This window comes from Scatophagus argus, chromosome 15 (assembly GCF_020382885.2).
Source record: "Scatophagus argus isolate fScaArg1 chromosome 15, fScaArg1.pri, whole genome shotgun sequence".
In the NCBI taxonomy this organism is placed as follows: domain Eukaryota; kingdom Metazoa; phylum Chordata; class Actinopteri; family Scatophagidae; genus Scatophagus; species Scatophagus argus.
Genome location: NC_058507.1, coordinates 672,916 through 693,869, shown reverse-complemented (window position 1 = coordinate 693,869; position 20,954 = coordinate 672,916). Strand labels below are relative to the sequence as shown.

At 46.5% G+C, this 20,954-nt stretch overlaps 1 protein-coding gene across 1 annotated transcript; it reads right to left on the bottom strand.

The window, feature by feature from the left end:
* Positions 1 to 24: 24 nt before the first annotated feature.
* Positions 25 to 19,961, bottom strand: ehd4 (EH-domain containing 4). Its single transcript, XM_046413815.1, has 8 exons — positions 19,503 to 19,961; positions 15,648 to 15,824; positions 12,891 to 12,988; positions 6,884 to 7,050; positions 6,665 to 6,798; positions 6,472 to 6,583; positions 3,880 to 4,044; positions 25 to 2,735 (listed from the first exon to the last, which is right to left on the bottom strand). The coding sequence occupies exons 1-8, from the start codon at positions 19,730 to 19,732 to the stop codon at positions 2,178 to 2,180; spliced, it is 1,641 nt and encodes a 546-aa protein (XP_046269771.1). The 5' UTR covers positions 19,733 to 19,961; the 3' UTR covers positions 25 to 2,177.
* Positions 19,962 to 20,954: the final 993 nt, after the last annotated feature.

Below are 20,954 nucleotides of genomic sequence, written 5' to 3'. Positions count from 1 at the left end.
CTTGACTCTAACCACCAGAACATGTTGAGTATATGTACTGAATAAACTTTATTGGTCTCCACCTCAGCTAACAGGGTGAAGCCATGAGTTAAACATCCTCAAACACAGTGACAGGCTGTTGACCAGTAACATTCAAAAAACAGTAATACAAAATGCACTAAAATCACAAAAATAAAAACTCTTACATTCAGATAAACGAGGATTTAATCTGACTTTTCTGTTGAATGTACAGTCTGACTGAGAGAAGTATCTTTACACACAGAAAACACAAACTGAGCCTCTGTCCAGGCTCCATAGACCCCCACTCAGCTGATGTCACATGTTGAATTTTATGGTGCTTAAATCAGAAATAGGCAGGACTAATGGCTTTACAGATGTTCCCTAATGAAAATATAAAATACACAGAGTTTGAGCAGTATAGTTGCATGTTAAAGGCACTGAACAGAAGCCTTGCATCCGCTGAGTCCTCAAGGACGACGACAGTCCCGTCATAGAAACAGAGAGCATCGCGACACGCCTGACTGAGGCGTGTTGAACTGAAAAGGCACTGCTGTCACATTGTCCTCACCAGACTCAACCTAAAAAAGCTTCTTTTCTAACCTGAAAATGCTTGGAAATGGGGAGGCACTGCTGGGGAAATGTGCAAATTTAACTTTGAAATGCCTTTGACAGGATGTGCATTAATATGAACTTATGAAGGTGTGTTCAGACTGAACGCAAAGCAGATTTCAGAGGCAGAGCACACAAAGTTAACTCCAAGAAAAATGTGCACTCATCCAAAGGCTTCATGACTCCAATCCATCAAACTGATCAGTCCAGCTGTTGGAGTCGTATTCACTTTAAACACACCTTGACCATTCATAACGCTGTTAGCTAATGTCTGGATCTGTGACTGACGGCAGGCAGCTCCTTTGCACAGAAAAGACAAAGATGACTTTTCTAAACAAATGAACTGTCTGTTGGACTCGAAGGCACACTCAGAGCAAAATTAAAAAAAAAATATTCCAAAAAAAATATTGTGGATTTTGATGGTAGCTGTGACTCTGTTATTGCTGTAAACCTTCCTGTTTGAAAATGAAAAGACTGACAGGCGTGTCCACATTAGCTACGGGTAGCACAGCTTGCCAATGGACAGTTAGATGTTCTTTGTTATGCAGTAGAATTTTCATATTTGTGGTTTTTTATGTTTGGTTTTAAAGATCTCTTGGGACCATGAAATAATATTTTAACACGTCATACGTTGCAGTTTGTTTTTAGCTCCATAAACAAAACAGATAATGTGTTTCCCTCATTTCCATCAGGAGGAAAGTCTGCAGTCTGCAGGGGTCAGAGGTCACCAGCTCTTCTCCTCTGCTGCCGTTTACAACGTGAGGAAACCGACACAAACTGTGGATGGCAACACGTTTCAGGACGTCGGCCTTCCCAAAGGACAAGTTAACAGCAGCAGCAGAGCGAGCAGCCTTTTCCACTGTCCTCTCGTTCAAACAGGACAGACTCTGAAATGCAGATGTCTATATGACTCTGGAACTTGAAGTGTTTGTCATTTATAATGTTACAATATATTTGCATATTCAGATTAAACACTTGTGTTTGCATGGACTCTTCTGACATTATATTAGAGAATAAATTATTCAGATCAATGGAAATGGGGAAACCTTTTGAACTTATTTTGGACTCATCTGAAGGAACAAGCAGGAGGAAGAGAAGATACAGAAAACTTCCAGAAAGTTACAGCAAGTCATTATAATGTATAATGTAGGTGCTTATTGAAGCTGCTCACATGCTGCCCACATACTGTAGCATACAGACACAAAGGGTTAGGGTTAGGGTACATTAAGGCACATTAAGCCAGGAAGTTGGTTAAACATCAAGACAATCAACACTATCCTCCTTCAAAATAAAAGTATCAAGTTAAAGCTAAACTTGTAAAATATGAAGCTACATTAGATTTTTTCTTCTTTGGTGCAGATTGTTTGAACATATGATTAGCAGTTAAATTGGGGACGGCTGAAGATCATCTTGGCGGTAAGCTCCTCATCTGTAAATCCGAAATTTTAACCTCTGACCTTCTGTGGCTGGCAGGGTGCTGATTGGTTCTTCTGTTAGTCTGAACATCAGCAGCAGAAATGTTGCTCTGTGGTCATTTTTTACATCTGGTTTGGCACACTGGCAGCACTCTAGTCCTCACTGTGATTGTACAGGGCGTCTGCGATGGGGTTTTTGCGGTGAGACGGGGGCACCAGGTGGGGAGGCAGCTCATTGGGCAGCTCGTAGCCCTCCAGTTTGATCTTGATGAGGTGCTGGGCGAGCGCGAACTCCTCATCGTCCAGCATGCCATCGCGGTCGCAGTCGGCCAGCTTCCAGATTTTCCCCAGCACAGTGTTGGGCAGCCGTGAGTTCATCATCTCCTTCTTGGCGTTAACGCCGGTGATCTTGCCATTGACGGGCATCAGCATGTAGAAGATCTCGTCGTAGCGGTGCTTCTCACGGCTGACGATCCAGTCCTCGGCGTCAGCCCCAGCGCTGATGCCTTCTCCGTAGCCCTGACCGAAGGGCCCATCCTGGGAGCCCTCGAAAGCGCCGCCAGACACCATGGCCGGTGGCTGCTTGGACTCCTCCTCCCGGATCATCGCCATCAGAACTGCGATCTTTGTGGCCAACATCTTATCCACCGACTCAATGAGCTTCATCTTCAGAGACGGGAATTTGTTGAAGTCGTAGTGCTGCAGCATGTCCTGGAAGAGAGGAGGCACAAACCTTCAAATCAGAACTGAATCAAACTTTACTGCCTTGTTGGTTGGCTTTTAAAAGCACTTTATACTTTGTTGATCTACATGACCCACACACAGACGTGTGTTATTGAAGAACCTTCTTGTGGTAAAATATTTTAAAAAAAGTGTCAGTCTTATTTTATTTGTATGAGGTTCTTATTAAATATTTGCAGAAAAATACTAAATATATTTCCCCCCCATGGATCAATAAAGTTTTCTGATTCTGATAAATAAAATCTGTTTTACTTTTCCAGTAGGTCACCTCTTGTGTTGGATCTCTGCTCTGATTGGTTATCTTACTGCTCTCTTTTAGGAAGAGTGTTGTTTGTATTAGCATCAGGCTGTGAGATGAGGCCTCTTGTTTGTTGTAGTTACTTCTGGATACTGACAGGGGGCGACAAAAACCAAAGACAGAACAAGCCCAGAAACAAGACGAACTGTCCTGCAGAAAGGACGACTTCACAGGTGAACAAAGCTGATTGGTTGATAACTTGAAAGAACAAGATGACACAAGATGAGACTGAGCAGAATCAAACAAGCTGCTTCCTGCAGCTGAACGCAGTGTCCTCTGCCGACCTCTGACCTCTGAGCAAGACCACAGCAGGAGGACTGTGTGTGTGTGTGTGTGTGTGTGTGTGTGTGTGTCCTCAGAGTTCTCATCTCAACAGGGAACTGAGAAATGTGAAACACGTTCTCTTGCCAGTAGTCCAATAAATACAAGTGTAGCTGAGGAACACACACCTGCAGTGCAGCATCTCCACAGACCAGCTGCAGCTCTGTGTGTGTGTGTGTGTGTGTGTGTGTGTGTGTGTGTTTTCAGTGACAGCGCTCACTTCCTCTCTGACTTCAGTAAAACTAAAAAATGTGTTTGCTGTCATCTTAAGGTCACTGTTTGTTCTCAGGCAAATCAATTTTTAAAATCCTCTACTCAGGCTGCAGAGGTGGAAGAAGTACAAGATAGAAGTAGTACAAATACACAAATACACAAGTATTGGCAGCAAATTGTACCTAAAGTAATAATACTTCAGAATATTTCGTCCACTACTGGAGGATGAGTTTATGGCCTTCATGATGCAGCTCTGATGTCACTTCCTGTTGGTGAATGTACCTGCATCTTGGTGACGTTGGGGAAGTCTCCGGGGCTGATGTGATGCTCTCTCTGCAGGATGGTGTAGATCTCCGGCAGCCTCATGATCAGCTCCTCCTTCTTCTTCTCCCGCCCAAACAGAGACGGCATCTCCTTCTTCAGGTAGCTGACGATGTAGGCATGCACCTGCAGGACGCATTCACACTCATCAACACGATTCTGGATCCACGTTATGAAAAAGATCGAACAAAATCAGCTGGTGGTTAAAGGAACAGTCCCACTTTTGGAAAGATCACCCACCAGAAAAATCACTGTTTCATCGTTTCAGTAATTGAACATTTCCTTGTTTTCAGAAACCAGACAGTTCACACACACACACACACACACACACACACACTCTCACTCAGAGCTCCCTGCAGTCAGACCTCAGCTGAGCAGCGTTCAGCCTCCACACTGTTTACACAACAGTTTCCTCAGTCACAGAGCAGAGAGGAAGCCTGAGGTGAACACAGGACAGCTAAGACAACATTAAATCACTTTCTCTCTGGTGATCAAAACGTTAGAGTTTAGACTTCGTGGTGACTTTACAGTGAGCTGGTCTTTATTTTGGTGTCTATCCGATTCCCCAACTAGAACATCTTTCAGTGAGGAAACTGAACTGATGAAGTTCAGCAGCTTCATCAGTTCAGAACTGATGGAGCTGCTTGGATGAGCAGCGAAACGTCTTCAAGCCTATCTTCACAAGTCCAGACGCCTTGCTTGAACTCTTTTGAGTAAATACGACCTGGATGACTGAGAACCTCCACAGACAACTTTTGTCGCCTCTCATTAAAACAGTGCAGTCTGTACAGAAAAGCAGTTTCAATGTGATGCGTTCATCGTGTGTTTCTGAAGTGATGCGTTTTTGCGTAAATGGAAGACTTTGTTAACACGTCATATTTCTTGGAGGGAGTTTGGTGTCATCATTTTCCCCCGCAGAGCGCAGGGATCTTCAGCGATGAAGTGTCCAACACTCTTAATGGCTGCTTTGACTTCACACAATACATTATCGCTTACTGTTACTGCACCTTTGACTCTGGCTTTGGTGCCCCATTAAATGAGCACTGAGCATCACTTCTTGTCTCTTACTGACTCATTGTAAACATTGCTCACATATTTTTACTGAAATCCCCTGAGTAGCTGTTGACTTAGCTGTCTCACTCTGCACCAAACCGACTCCTCTGTGGGGTCGCTGTTCTGAAAACAAACAGAAATACAACAAGAGGGAGGCGAAGGGTTTTCTCTTGTTCAAATAAAAATATAACCTGAAGTGTGGATGAAACTGATGAGGGAGGAGTTGTATGAGTGAAGGAGGAAAAGAGGAGACTGAGAGACGCCGGGTCAGAGGGAAACCGCTACAGATGGAGGAGGAGGAGGAGGAGGAGGAGGAAGGAATGTAGCGGGGCAGAGAGCCATCAATCCTTCGTAGAGGCCCACAGCATTATGGGAGGTGGAAGGAAGGGAGGGAGGAAGGGAGGGGGGTATAAAAGGAGGGAGTGAGGTCATTGAATTTCTGAGCACATCGATGCCATTAATCAATCGCTAATAGAGAGAGGAAGGACTGAAATACTCTGTGATAGATGAGAGGAAGGTCAGAGTGTCGACACGTTTGTTTACTGAAAGTCAGAGCTCAGACTTACAGCAGCGATAAGAAAGAGCTCCAGAGGTCCTGTGTGTGCCCACTGTGGCCTCCCTGAACCAGTACGGCGCTCCAAACATCAGCTATCGGTCTCCTCGCTCACTAATAATCTGTATCGCTACCAGCCCAGAAATACAAAAATCTGGGTGACACACACGCCTCCTGGTGAGGTAACGTGAGATAACACAAAGTCTCCATGTGACATGTCACTCAGTACGCCCACATCACAGGAAGTGATGGAGGTGAGGTGAACGATGAAGAGGCTTGGGGAGGGAGAGAAACGCGAATGAAGTGACGTCAGCAGAGGCTCAGAGCTGAAAGCAACCATCAGTCCTGCTGTCAGAGTGAACATGAAAGAAGAAAAGTTTTCGTGAAGGAAGTCGTTTTCTTCAGGAAGTGACCAACAGAAACGTTTACCTCCAGCCTCCATCGAAAACACCTCTCACACACATTTTAGGCCACTGATTTATGACTCAGAGCCTCACAGGAAGCAGAATTCACGTGGTTGGTCCAAACAAAACTCCAGGATCAGTTTGGACTCAGTGATGAACAATTCAAAGCTCATTTTCCACTGAATCTTTAAATTCAGTTTCGCTTCTGCTTTCTGAGAAGTAGAAAGTAGAAGCGTCTTCTGATTCCTGCATTTTCCTTTTCAAAATAAAACTCTAACTCCATTTTCTTTTGATGGAGCGGGGCTAGCAGTGTCCCTTTACTTGCACTCTTTGTGCTAAGCTACACTAAGCACCCCCTCTGTGTGCCGGACCCTCAGAGAGGAAACTGACGACCATCAGAAACACAAGCATCTGACTTTTCCGTGACTGATACACAACTAAACACTCCAGGAAATTCCCAAAATTCCAAAGAAAACTCTGCACAAAGAAAACCAGAACGGCTCGGCGTTAACTCCAAACACAACATGTCATTTCCTGTCTCACCTTGGCCAGCCTCGCTCTCTTGATGAGGTCATTGAGTTTACGGAGCGCCGCGTTTCTCGGGAGACTCTGGATGTCCCTGAAGAGGTCCTGAGACTCTGCCTCAAACAGACGCCTGAGGAGGAAGTGAAGGAGTGAGTGAATGAATGAGTGAATGAGTGAATGAGTGAATGAGTGCACAGTGCTGCTCCCTCACCTGTTCTCAGTGTTCTGCAGGGGTTTGGCCCAGAAGGAGCCAAGATAAACTCTCACCACCTCTGGAGTGTTGATCACCTTCCCCAGCGACCACATGAGGGCGCCGTACACCCGCATCAGCTGCTGTGTGTCCACCTGAGAGCACAGGTGAAGAAGAGGAAGTTATTTTATCTGTCTGACAGCGACGAAGCCATTTCTCCGTCACCCTGCGTCGTCCCACCTGGTCGGCCTTGTTGAGGACGACTCGGATCTTGTCGTCTTGTCCTTTGAAGGCCTTGATGGCCTCAGAGAACTCGTCAGAGATGTCCAGTTTGTGGGCATCGAACAGCAGGATGATCCGGTCCACCCGCTCGCCGAACCAACGCAGGACCTCCGCAAAGTCATAACCTGCAGGGTGACCATCATCATCATCATTCTAATCATCATCAACCGTCTCATCGTGTCTGTATGAACACCAATTAATCAGTTTTCAAGCAAAAATCTGAAAAATTCAAATGTTATCTGGTTCAAACATTACAAATGTTCTTCCCTCTTGTACGTCGCTATAAATTCCATGTTGACTTTTGCTAAGACAAAGCCAACTTTCCATAGACTGAATTAATCAGTAAAATTACTGTCAGATACAACGTGATTAAAATTTGTCCTGAGAGTCTGAAATGTTTAGCGACTTTGGGTTTTCATCACATCACAAACAACTCTGAACAAAAGCAGCAGGTTTCTGACAGGAGGCTGACAGCGAACACCAGGCCGACTCCATCCACAGTCTCTCAACCGTCTAAGGAACGTCTGGAACCCCGAACACCAACTGAAAGAGTCTGTGTGTGTGTGAGTGTGTAAGGTGATCTGTGGCAGTCTGGGTGTGGTTCGTCTATAAGTGGGTGACCAACGTGTTTAAAGTTTAAGAGGAAAAGCTGAACAGAAGGTTCAGATGACCTTCAGTCGTCCTCTTCAGGCTGAGCAGGTGGTGCAGTGAAGGAAACAGACCTCAGGGCAGCTTCTTCTGCTGTGGACACTGGGTGTTAGAGGAAGACGCCACAAAACCAAAAGCGTCTGACTGGAGAGACACCACGAGGGACGAGAGGGAGGGAGTTTGACATCAGTCTGTCGTTTACTGACTGCTGACGTCCTGACAGGAAGTCCTGAATTCCCATCAGCCTCAGCAGTCTTTGTCACACGAGTTGACATTGGCCACCTGTCAAATGTCACCTCCAAGATCCACAGTTTACACCACACACACACACACACACACACACCTGTCTGGGTTTATATTCACCACTATAGATCACAGCCAGTCCACCTGGACACGCACACCCAGAAACACCTTCAGTAAACACGTCACCGTCCACATCAGTCCTGCCTGTCATTCAGACAGAGTCAACACGTCCAGCCGGAGCCTGACACACATGTGTTCGTGTATGCGTGTGTGTGTGTGTGTGTGTGTGTGTGTGTGTGTGTGTGCGGGGGGGGGGCCCGAGGACCTCCTGCATCAGACTTGAACCTAAACATTTAACATGAAGGCTCTGCTGTCCACACTCACAACATGCCTGCAGGCCAACACACACCTGAGTGTTTGTGGACAGAACACACACACACATACCTGAGCAGTGGCATTTTGTGTGTGTGTAGGGACTTGCTGACACGGTGAATCTCTGATCCCAGTGCAGCCAGTTCCTCTTGTCCTCCCTGAGACCAGACTGTCCTCTCTGGAATCGTCCCCTCATGAATAACTGATGTGCGATGGTGTCAGGCGTGACGGCAGCCTCAGGTTACACCTACAGCCTCAGCTCTGGCACCGGAGACACGACGCTCCGCGAGCCAGCAGTTACAACAGTCGTCAGCCGGGAAATTTCCTGCACCTACGGGACTCGTTAGAGCTGAACGCCGGCCAGAGGACACAGCAGAGATGGCTTCAGGAACGCCTCCTGCTGGGTTTACAGAGGAACTGCTTCTTCTGTTACACGACAACTGATTACTTCACATGTTCCACTTCCTATTCAAGAGGAAACACCTTCAGGCTGACAATACTACTTCCTCTTTACCGTGTTGATGTCTTGGAAAAAGAAACACGTACAGAGTTCAGCAGAGGAAACGTGACAGTAAATGAATGGAGTCCTGACTGACTCCTAACACACTCAAAGCAGCTGAATCACGAGATGGACGCTCAGCCTACCAACACCAACACTCACCCTCATCCAAACAACACGAATGGATTCATTTCTGCTCAGTCTGGAATACTTTGATAAAAACCAACTGTTTGTTCCAACCAAACCTTCTCTGGTTTCAGGAGACGTTTTTCCTGGTCAGAGTGTCTCCGACTGGCTGAGTCTCGCTCCAGTGGAAAACCAGTGAAGACCTCTGGCAGTCTATGAGGTGCTGGTTAATGTTTTTATACTAAATAGTCCCGGACAAATACATTTAAAAGGACATTTCTACATTTTAGGGAACAAAATAATTCACATTTTCTCAAAGAGTGAGATGGATTCGATCTGATGTCTGTGTGCTGGAGCCAGCATGGGGTTAGCTTAGCTTAGCATAAAGACTGGAAGCAGTAGGAAACAGCTAGCGTGACTGGATCAGGACTTCAGCTGATCAAACCAGTTAAACCAGGACCAAACTTTACTGGACTTGACTGGGTGGGACCAAAGAAAAAAAACAGAGCCAGGGGCAGAAGGGAGGGATTTCTATTGGCTGAAATCCCAGGAGGACGAGAGGACTTCAGAACTGAGATTTAAGAATTTAAGTAAGGCTCAGATTCAACAGTGACTCACTGAAATACAGAAGAGAAGAGAAGAGAAGAGAAGAGAAGAGGAGAGGAGAGGAGAGGAGAGGAGAGGAGAGGAGGAGGAGGAGGAGAGGAGGAGGGGAGGAGGAGAGGTGGAGAGGAGAGGTGGAGGATGAGAGAGGAAGAGGATGAGAGGAGAGGAGAGGAGATGAGGAGGATGAGGGGGAGGAGGAGAAGGAGAAGGAGAGGTGGAGGAGTAGAAGGAGAGGAGAGGAGAGGAGATGAGGAGGAGGAGGAGGAGGAGAGGAGGAGGAGAGGAGGAGGGGAGGAGAGGAGAGGTGGAGGATGAGAGAGGAGGAGGATGAGGAGGAGAAGGAGAAGGAGAGGAGGAGAGGAGATGAAGTGAACAGTAAAGAGAAACAAGCCTTTAGCTGTCGTCTGACCGTGAGTGTTGACGCTGCAGTCCGACTCCGCCCTCTGAGGGTGGAGGACTGGCAGCAGACCAGCGAGCCCACAGCCAACCGGGCAAACAGCAGCTCCACCCTGCAGACAGTCTGCTGCCAAACTGGAAAGCTTCCCTCCTCACACTGTAAGGACACGTCCCCACAGCTGTGAGACTCAGGCGTCCGTCCACTGATCACGAATAAAGAGTCATTTTATTTCCAAAAGACACTAATTCAATTCAACTTCAATTCAGTTCACTTACAATTCACGACAAAAGTAACGTCATGACACCGTCCAATCAGAGCAGGTCGACACCAAACTCTTTCATTACATTTCAGAGAAGCCAAAATTCTCCCTTCAGCAAACACTTGGTGACCGTGGAGAGGAAACACTGACTTTAAACAGGCAGAAACCTCAGAGCAGACCCCAACCCAATGTGAGAGACAGACAGGGAGAGAGGGGGGGGCGGCAGAGAGAGAGAGAGGGGGAGAGAGAGAGACACAGAGAGAGAGAGAGAGGGGGGGGGGCAGACAGAGAGACATAGAGGGGGGTGGAGGTGAGAAAAGGAGCTCACAAGCAGAGATGCATAGCTGTGCAATAATACCAGAAGTTATTGAACTGTAGATAATGATGAAGTATACCGAAGGTGCTATGGTGATTATGATAGCAATAGTAGTAATTATAATGGTAGTAGCTGTACAGAGCAGTAAGAGAATTAAAATAGATTATGACTAAACAGTAGTAATCTGCTGAGCAGGACCACAGCAGGAGGTCCAACCACGATCCATGAGAACCTGAGAGACCAGAAAGCACAAGGACTCCAGGGAAGAAGCTGAGTTGGTAACCTGCATTAATGGGACATGAATGTGTGCAGAAGGAGAGTTAGAGGAGGAGAGAGAAGCTCAGTGCATCATGGGAGATCCCCGGCAGTCTGAGCCTATAGCAGCATAACTAGAGACCTGAACCAGCACTAACTATAAGCTTTATCACAGAGGAAAGGTCTTAATGGCCGTCTGCAAACTCAGAAACAGTACAAAACTCCTGATCCTGTTCAGATCCTCTTCAGCTGATCAGATCTTCCTGCGGTTACTACGTTCACATCCATACTTTTCTAAAACATTTCTGCTGTCTTCCCTCATTTGGTGGTCAACAGGAAACAGGAAACAGCACTCCTGAACTCTTTGGGAAAAGCAATCAAAGCTGTCAGACAAACATAATGTAGTAAAAAGTACTATATTAACCTCTGAGACGCAGGAGTGTAAAGTACTTGAGTATTTGAGTAAGAAGTTTAACAGCTGAGAACGACGGCTGTCACTGCTGCAGAGGACTGGAGTGTGTTAGCACGTGACTCACAGCTCACATGGTGACCACGACGTGGAAGTGGACATCGATATCCTGGAGTACTGCAATACTGCGTTCTGTACTGAATTGATTCTCAAAAACACCTCATTGATTTTTTTAACTAATAGCTGACAGTCAAAGATTTGTGGCAACATTAATGAGCGAGACAAGCACACAGAGAGCAGGAGCTGGTCTCACTGAAGCTTCAGAGTCCGCATGGTGGACGTTCATCTGTCTGCTGACGTCAGCCTCCCTGTGTGTGTGTGTGTGTGTGTGTGCCTGCTGAACGTCTTCAGGAGGAATTCAGCCTCAGCTGAGCAGCTCTAAGTGCTTCCAGATGGAGGGAACGCCCCACCACTGCTTCCTGTGGCCCTGCCTGTAATCCTCCCTCCATCCCTCCATCCCTCCGTCCCTCCGTCCACCCATACAGCTGAGGCTTTTAACTGCTGCTGTCATCCAGGCTGACTCAATGGAAGTACGTTCAGAATGAGAGGAACAAGAGAACCTGCAGACAATACAGAGGGCTGTGAAAACCCTCACGTGACAAAATCAAAACTTTGATTTCACATATTTATTATTTACTTATCCGAAATGGTACACAAAGTGAACAACCAAAAGACAATTTGGTTTGGCCAGCAGGCGGATCAGCTGCTGCGTTTTCCTGAACTGAAGGTAACAGAAGCTTCTGTCTTTAATATTAATAAGTCAATACAAAACTCGACACAAAACCTTCCAGAACACACCACAACAACCTGACAGAAATTATTTCAGCACTGAATATAAAATCTCTTTGTGTTTACTTTTATCCTTGAATTTCCCTCGGGATCAACAAAGCATCTATCTATCTATCCATGTATCTATTCAAACCTTAATTTTTGAATTAAACAGTTGAACTACACAAATGACAGAGAAGCCTCACATCCAGTCACTTCACGTGTTGGACTCTCAGCATCAAACACGTCCCTGAAGGTCGGCTCGTGTGTGGATGTTGTCGATCAGTTTCTCTGTTTCAGATCTGCATTTATGAACTCTGTGGTTAAAGATCAGCAGCAGCTGTGCTCCCTCAGAGGAACCAGACTGAGACCCGAAACAGGAAGTGAGACAAAAGAGGGGAGAAGAATTTCACAAGAATGTTGAAGGTGTGTCCTGAGGGTGGCGCCAGAGGAAAGGCCATGTGCTCAGTAAACTCTGAAAGGTTCATCCTCTGGAGAGCAGGAATGATTCACAAAAATCTGCCTGGTTGGTTGCAAGTAGAAGTTCTGTCCTGATGGTGGGTCCAGTAGTCGTGTAAAAATTAAATCAGCTCACTAAGAAAAGGTCTTGAGCGTGTCCATGCTGGTGTCACATTTCACATCACTACCTCATCAATACCAGAGACTGCCGCAGAGTCATGTGACCTGCGGATGAATGCCGCACGACAGAAGCCACATGCTGAAAACAGTGTGAAAGGGGTTCAAGAATCTAAGAGCCTGCTAGGCTGTGAGCTAATGCTAATATCAGCAAGCTAACACGCTCACAATGACAATGCTAGCACCACTTTATGTCAACATGATAACATGCTAACCAGTGACGGGAGGACGAGCCCTGCAGGCCGACTGCATACAATAAGAGGAAGTGAAAGAACCTCAAGGACTGTTATGCAACAACGTCAACGACAAGTACCAACAGTCAGTTAAAACACACACACACACACACACACACACACACACACAGTTCATACCTCTGCTGATTCGCTGCTTCTCTCCTGACAGGATACCAGGAGTGTCGATGATGCTGATGCTCTGAAGAACCTGATTGGGCATCTGAGAGCAGATAAACCTACACGCACACACACACACACAGTTTTTGTTAAAGCATTTAAATATCAAACAGTCAAAGTGATGATGATTATCCATCATCAGTGTGATGGAGGTGAAGCTCCGTCGTCTCCGTCAGCATCGTGTAATAAATTGGGTGTCGACGCTGTGAGTTTGTCTGGAGGATTTACTGCCTGAACTGTCAGCCTGTTGATCTGTTGAGTTTTTTAAAATCATAAATTATTATAAATTAACTTATATCCAGTCCAGGCTGATGTCTTCGGGTGTCTTGTTTTGTCTCAGACAGGAAATTCGATCATCAACACTATTGGCAATGGACTAATTATCAAATCTGGTATTCAGTATCTTTACAACTATCAACATTTGTCTGACTGCCGATAGAGCAAGTGTGTGTGTATATAAGTATACAACAGTAGATATAATAATGTTTATGCTTTGTACTGAAAATATGAATCTGTTAAATGTAGTGGAGTAAAAAGTACAGAAATACTTAAGTAAAGTACAAGAACCTCAAAATTACACTACTCTGAGTAAACTGAGTAACATTCTGTCAACTGGTTATTCTAAACTTCTAAACTGACACCGAGATTTTACTTTTTACTGCTGATGTGACAATGTGGCTTTAGGTTTTATTAATTACTACCACTAAATGCTACAAAACCGATCAGCTGATGTTACTGTTCATTGTTTAATTAACTGATTGTTCAGTTCAAGTCTGAACCAGAAGTTGTGTTGATCCATCCAACAGTCACGTCTGGACTGAGACACGCTTGCTTCCAGTCTTTATGCTAAGCTACGCTAATCACATCCTGAGCCACAGAGAGAGGAAGTTTCCCAGCATGCTGAACTGCTCCTTTAAAGGGCTTTTCCCTTTTTTGCTTTGGTTTCAGACTAAAATCCCCACAGACGTCGCTCGAGTGTGTGTGAGGCCTCCCCGTCACCTTCTAATAGATATCCAGTTAAATTTAGCTGACAGGCTTCAGCAGCTCGAGGCGGGAACAAACAGAACGGCCGACACGTGCTGACGCACACATGCTTCCCCTGGAAACAATAACTTATTTTGGTTCCTCTATCACATCAGGAGAAGACGGGGCTCATGGCTGAAGGAATGCAGCAAGTACACACACTCACGCACACACACACACACACGCACACAGTTTGAGGGTCCATTTCCTCGCTGCTGCTCTTACAAATATTTCTGGACAGAGGAAATACGCTTGGACCGGAGTGTTTTTAGCTAAATTTAAACCCTCAGTATGAACTGTCAGGCCTGAGGAGTCTGACAGTCAACAGAGTGTGTGAGTGTGTGTGTGTGTGTGTGTGTGTGTTTACACATCAGTCAAGGTGAACGGGTCATTTCCCATATTGTGAATGTTTTGAGGAAAGCAGTGACAGGCGTGTGAAGAGCTGCAGGATGAGTATGAGTGTGTGTGTGTGTGTGTGTGTGTGTGTGTGTGTGTGTGTTTTCATCATCAGTTGATCTGCAGATTACTTTCTTGACCATCGATTAAGCATTTGATCTGTACAATTTTAGAAAAAGTGAAAACCAACTGATAAATGATAACTTCTTGTTATCGTGCTGCAGCACATTAATGCATCAACATTACGAGGATGAAACTACAGTGACAATAAGTAGTAGTAGTTTAATACTTCATTCAGATCACAGTGTGTTTACAGAGAGTACACGTACCGTATTACACAGTATGTGATTCTGAACAAAGACGCAGATCAATAATCAAAGGTAATGCAGAAAAGGTTCTAACATCAGGTGAAAACCTCTTCCTGCTCAGCATTTCACATTTACAGAGCAACTTATATGACTTGAACGCAGCACGAACTCAAAGGACAACAGTAATTCTAATACTCTATATTCTACTCAAACAGGACCCGTTCTGTTGCGGAGCGTGTTATCGTTGGAGTGTTTTGGTTCGTGTGAGGAGCGACATGAAGCTCTGCAGCTCCACCATCGATCATCAGAGCAGACAACACGGCCGCGGCGCAGGCGGGGTGGAATGAAACGCAAAGAGCCTGTCAGGACCTCGTGTAGGTCTGCAGTCCCCACTGAGTCCTGTACCAGTGAAAGTCTCAGGATCGTAGCTGGACTTTCTCCTGGAGGAGGACCAGGTCAGTCACTCAGAGCTCAATCTGATTCACCTTTGGTTTCACAAGCTGCTCGAGGAAAGATGAGGTGAACCTTAATGATGAGCGACGAAGGTGATCGATGATCCTGGAGATCAGCGAGCAAAGTTCAGCAACCGAGACCGTTTTCATTCTGTTCAGAGTCCCGCTGAGCAGAACTCATCACGTTATTACGGTCAGCTTCAGCTCAATCCTCTTAACCTCACTGTGGAAGCTGAACCTGAGACGATGGGGTGAAACACCTGACGACATGTTGGGCACTGAAGTGACGTTAGGTCACGCTGATTGAACTTTATTGAGGTGTGTGTTTCAGTTGGGAGCCCACAAGCTAAAACATTCTGTCACAGCTTTCTCTGCTTTTATTTGACTTGTTTTTCGTTTTGAAGCTTGTGGCTAAATTATGTGACTGTGTGAGTTACGACACACTTTCAGAAGAGAAATTTTTTAAATGAAAGTTTGCAGTTCAGAGAGCAGACATTTGTTGGACTTTTGGATTGGTTTGAATTGCAGAGTGTCTTCACCTGTTGAGGAAGGAGTTTCCGAACGCATTGAGCTTCCTGAAGGGCTTTTTGGGGTCGACCACCAGAGCGTTGCCAGGGACGACGCCCTCGTTCTCGCCATACATCACCGCGATGAAGCCGTCTGTGGTCGGCTCGGGACCGATCCGCATCCCCGGAAAATCCTGCTCCAGCAGGTACCTGCAACGAGAGAGAGAGAGAGAGAGAGAGAGAGAGAGAGAGAGACAGGTGGTCACATCACACACTACGTAACCCCGGGTTCTCTGCCAAATGCGTGAGCGTGCTGGGAGGGAGACGGTTCCAGCAGCTTGAGACTGTAGCGTCCGCCTGTCCTTTCATCTCAACACTGACCTCGTCGACCTCTCACACAGTTAAAGAAAAGTGAGAAAGGAAGGAAGAGATGGGAGACGGCTGCAGCGGGTCTCTGTCCTCTCACTTCCTGTTGTCGCAGTGAGACGTGGACATCAAAGAGGGAAAAGACAGGACTGGAAAACTACCAGAGAGCCTGAACCGGGGTTCAGTCACACGCCTCAGTCATCATCCAGAGGGACTACCACTGGGACGCCGCCATCAGCTGCAGTCTGAGCACTGATCAGCAGCGTCTGATTGGCCAGATGCTCTGACTCCCGGCCGCCCACCATCAGAGGTTAAACTACAGCAGGGCTCAGTGGGCAACTGAACGGGGGACCCACATTACTAATCCAGTCCTGATGCCACCTTCTACAATACCCACATATGGAAAAAACCATCCTGTGTGTCATGCTGATGAGAAACTTTCACTAAATAATGAGAATTATTTCATTTTCAGACACTTTCAAGTCACTAGTCTGAGAAAGTTTCCTGTTATATTTCACAAAGCTCCTACCATAAAGGAGAGGACTACAGAAGAGAACAGACGAATAAGAGAAGCAGACATGCAGTATGATGTGTGACGTTAACTCTGCTGCTTTCACTTCACCTCCGCCAGAGAGGAGAAGAAGAATTAAATATGTCCACTCTGCAATTTACTGGCAACCTGTTCCCATGATTCATAACATTCTTTTTAGTTCCCATGATTCATAGCATTCCTCAGGGCAGGGTGGGGTCTACACACACACACACACACACACACACACACACTGACCACAGACATGAGATAAGTTCAGTGAACTGGAACTCCAGCGTGATGACGTCAGCTCTCAGTCAGTCTGACCACTTGTTTGCTTTCCTTTCAGGCCACCGTAGTCTCCTTCATTTTACCCTACTGTTGTTTACAGATGGTGATCAATAATCCATTACAGTGTGATAATTCAGCAGAGGCCAAACTGCTGCCTTCAAGGACACTTTGATAAACAAAGTCGCCTGTGAACCTGCTATGCTGCCGTCTCGGTCCGTTCAGGTGACCACGTTTGTCTTTCACAGGTGTTGGTCAGGTCAGGCTAATAAACAGCTCACAGTTAAAAACATTATGACTGAGACAAAGAAAGAGTCGGTGTGCAGCTGAGCGTGTGCAGGTCACAGCTCGCCTCTGCTGTCGGAGCTCCAGGTGAAACCACGCCGCTCGCTCTGCTGCTTCCTGACGTCGGCTGTTCTGACACGCTCAACACGCGGCTGCTGCTGCGGCTGCGGCGCCTTCTGCAGCACGTGGCAGCAGTTATCAGCAGGTTCAGGTGACCGGGCAGCCGCTGTAAGACAGCTCCACCGATAACCAAGCCACAAACTTTCTAATCATCCTGCTCCATTCACATTCTGTCAGCTTACACCAAACTCCACCAGCAGGAGAGCTTTAAAATGGACGACTTTGATATGAAGTCTGGCTTCTGCCACCACAGTCAAAGAAAAGCAGCAAGCTGTGAGTCTGAGGATGCGGGAACCACAGAATGTTTGACATGTTAATCACCTTTAGTGACTTACTGAAAGTTGTGCCAAACTCCATTTAGAAATCTGCCTGTTAAGCCCCCTTGCTGTTAGGAAACATTCGGGATATTGTGGATGTAGTTAGGGTCCACACAGGACACAGCAGAGGCTCCAGTAGTGTTTAGCAGGCAACATTAACAACCTGCTGTTCTCTCACACCTGCTGGTTTGACTTAACATCCTCTTCCTCTTGTGCTGCTACGCAAGTGAGGTTTGAAATGGAGGATTTTGATATGAAGTCTGGTGTTAGCCAACGCCACAGTCCAAGACGACAACAACAACAACAACAACAACAACAACAACAAAACTCCCATCTGAGAGGTTGGAACAGTACAGCTGAGCATTCAGGCAATTATTGATTTTGTCGTTCACTGATTTTCTCTTGCTCGATCAATCAGCTCATTGAACCAACGCTCTGACCAAACAGACGCACATTACCAACACATCTCATGCTTTCTCTTCTACTCATACGTGTGTGTGTGCGTGTGTGCATGTGTGCGTGTTGGGAGTGGGGGGTGTTGATCAGCTCTTTAACTCGTGACAACATGCCATCCTCCAGGATCTAAATGGCCTGAGGTTATGAAAATGTTCCTTCACTCTTTCCACAGACACTGAATTCATTCACTAGTTGAAAGGAAATGTTAGTTTTTTCATTTAAACATTTAAAAAAATGAATGTAGTGAAGTGATGAAGCTGATGGTGAAGTGTCTGGTGATACGGTCGGGCTTGATGAAGATGACATCCTGTGTTCATCAGTCCAACACTGACTGACTGACATCCAGACGAAGGTGAACTCACAGAGTCCCACAGACCCCAGAACAGGACCTCAGTTCAGTCCCATTCAGACCTGCCAAACGCTGCGCCCTCATGTTTATTTTAAAACACCAACGTCTCACTGTTCTGCATCGGGCCTCTCGGCTTCACATGGAACTGAGCAACAACAAGAGAAAGCCACAGGAAACATCAGAGAATAAAGGCACACACTGAATAAATACACAGAACAATGGCACATCAGTCACATGCAGCTGACAATCCAAAAGACACAGAGAAAAACTCATGCAGCTTTCCTATCAGCTGACAGGCGGGACGACAGAACCCAAAAGCCAACACCGGCGCACTACGCACTCTGAACACATGAAGACAAACTGACCGGCTCAAAGAAAAACCAAAGCGTTGCTGGTTCGAATCCCCCGAGGACCAGGAAGGTGAAACCCAGTAAGTCCTCGTGTCCCAGTTTAAGTCTGAGGAAGGCACAGCTGGAGGGGATTTGTTTGAGCATGTGTGTACAAACCACACGAACTTTTAAAGTCAATTAAGCAAAGGCCAGACTGTAATCACTGGATTTCACAATAAAAGTCAATGTTCTTTTCTCTTACCAAGGTTAAGTAATGCCAAGGCGCTGAAGGCAATCCATGCCGAATTCCACTGAAAAACTATGCTATTTAAGATCAATCGTCATTTGGACAGGCTTTGTCTCGAGACATTTATTGTTCTTTAGGACACACTCGCCACTTCGGCATAAACCCCAGTCACCAAACACTTTGTGTTTCAACGCTGTTTCAAGTTTCATGTTTTGCTTCCACTGACTAAATGTCACCGAGGAAAATCATTTAGGAGCCAAATCACAAACTGACTCTTTATACATGCCTCTTAACATAGAGATCGGTACGGTGCATTTTATACTAGCCGAATTTACCATAAAAAATAAGCACGTTCAGGTGACATCTCAGATTACGCACTGCTACGTCTGTATTCTCATGTATAATTTAGAGAGTCTTAAATGGAAGGATTTCCCTATGAGATCTGGCATTACGACAGCGTCGGCGCGTGAACTCATCCAGCACCTGATCAAGGTGTTTTTGCCACATGAGGTGTGACTCTCTGCCCTGTTAGCCAACTTTACAGATAAAAACGCTGATGACACGAGCGGGCTCAGCGGGCCCACGCCGGGGCTGCTTGGTACCTGATGAAGGTGGTCTTCCCGGTGGAGTACTGGCCGACCAGCAGCACCATGGGCTTGCTCTGGAAGTCGGCGGCCTCCAGGGCCGGGGAGTGGAAGTCATGGAAGAGGTAGGTCTCCTCCAGCGGCAGGAGCTTCTTGGTGTAGAGGCTCTGCAGTCCCTCCGTCACCGTCTGGTACATCTCTCCTTCCTTGTTGCGGCCACCTTGCTCCTGTTTGACCCAGCTGAACATGCTGCTGACCGGCTCGCTTTTCCGCCACTGAACCACACGAATCCAACTTCCCTGTTTCGATATTTCCAAATGTTCCGGCTATTTTCGGCTCCGTTTCGGGCAGTTCGTCCTTCAGTCTGAGCGGAGGATCGTGAGTGTGTGTGTGTGTGTGTGTATGTGTGTGTGTTTGTGTTTGGCACCGCTGCTCTGAACACACTGCTCCTCTGTGTGGGACTGTGTGTGTTTGTGGTGATGTGAGCGCTGCTGGTGCGCCTACCTGAGGGCACCGCCCTTCCCCTCGTGACGCAGCATGAGGCGCACACACACACACACACACACACACACACACACATTTGAATTCTCAACAGTCTTATTCATGTATTTTATACTGAATGTGTGAGTTTCACTAAACAGGATGTGGTGAAAGCTCGGGAAGAAGCTGCTCAGTGGACCGTAAGTTCACCTGACAGATAGACAGACGATGGCAAATCTCTGTTTCTCATTAAAGCAGCTTGTTTTCTTAAATAAATAAAGCTCGTGTGTGGCTGCAGGTCAGTCAGAGCTCCTGTCAGAGCAGCTTTCCGTGTGCGGTGGCGCCCTCTGCTGGAGGGGCCTGGCAGCACAGCTACCTTCGCTGGGCAGGTACTTTACATACCGTCGAGACCTCGAGGAGAAAGTCATACCAGGTTCCATTAAACAATGCTGCACCTTACCAGTAAAGCACCAGTAATCCTAATTTACCATGAGACTACATTTTGTGTTCGGCATTTTAAATTAATTCATCTACCACGTCACGAACAAGAGAGGTTTGTTCATACGAGGTCTGACGTGAAGTCTGACCGAGTAGGAGCATAAACTGCTCTCAGACCAGCTTCCTCACGTTGGGTGTAACTCACATCCGTCGCCGCCCTCTTAACACGTGACAAGCGGTGATGTTGTCATCCTCTGATGAGCAAGCAGGATAATCTGAGGTTTAAAAATTGTTCATCCATAGCAACAGTTTAGAATGAAACTCATCCCAGTAAGGAAACCCATTTTGTCCAGGAAAAGAATTCGTGATAAATAAGATTAAAAGATAAACAAGTTCAAATCTCTTGGGCGGCGCTGTGGTGCCGTGGAGGGTTTCAGGTTCCAATCCCGGTCTGGGCCCTTCTGCGTGGCCCGGTACCCCGGCTTCCTCCCACAACCCCCCAAACAGGTTGACTGGCTGCTCTACTTTGCCCCGTGGCGTGAGTGTGTGTTT

Bases quoted from the DNA above. Each gene is read 5' to 3' on its own strand.
- ehd4 (XM_046413815.1), bottom strand. From the start codon at position 19,732: ATGTTCAGCTGGGTCAAACAGGAGCAAGGTGGCCGCAACAAGGAAGGA. The intron at 12,989-15,647 runs GTGAAGACACTC...GTGTGCGTGTAG, and splicing joins GGAAACTCCTTCCTCAACAG to GTTTATCTGCTCTCAGATGC. The intron at 6,799-6,883 runs GTGGGACGACGC...CTGTGCTCTCAG, and splicing joins TCCTCAACAAGGCCGACCAG to GTGGACACACAGCAGCTGAT.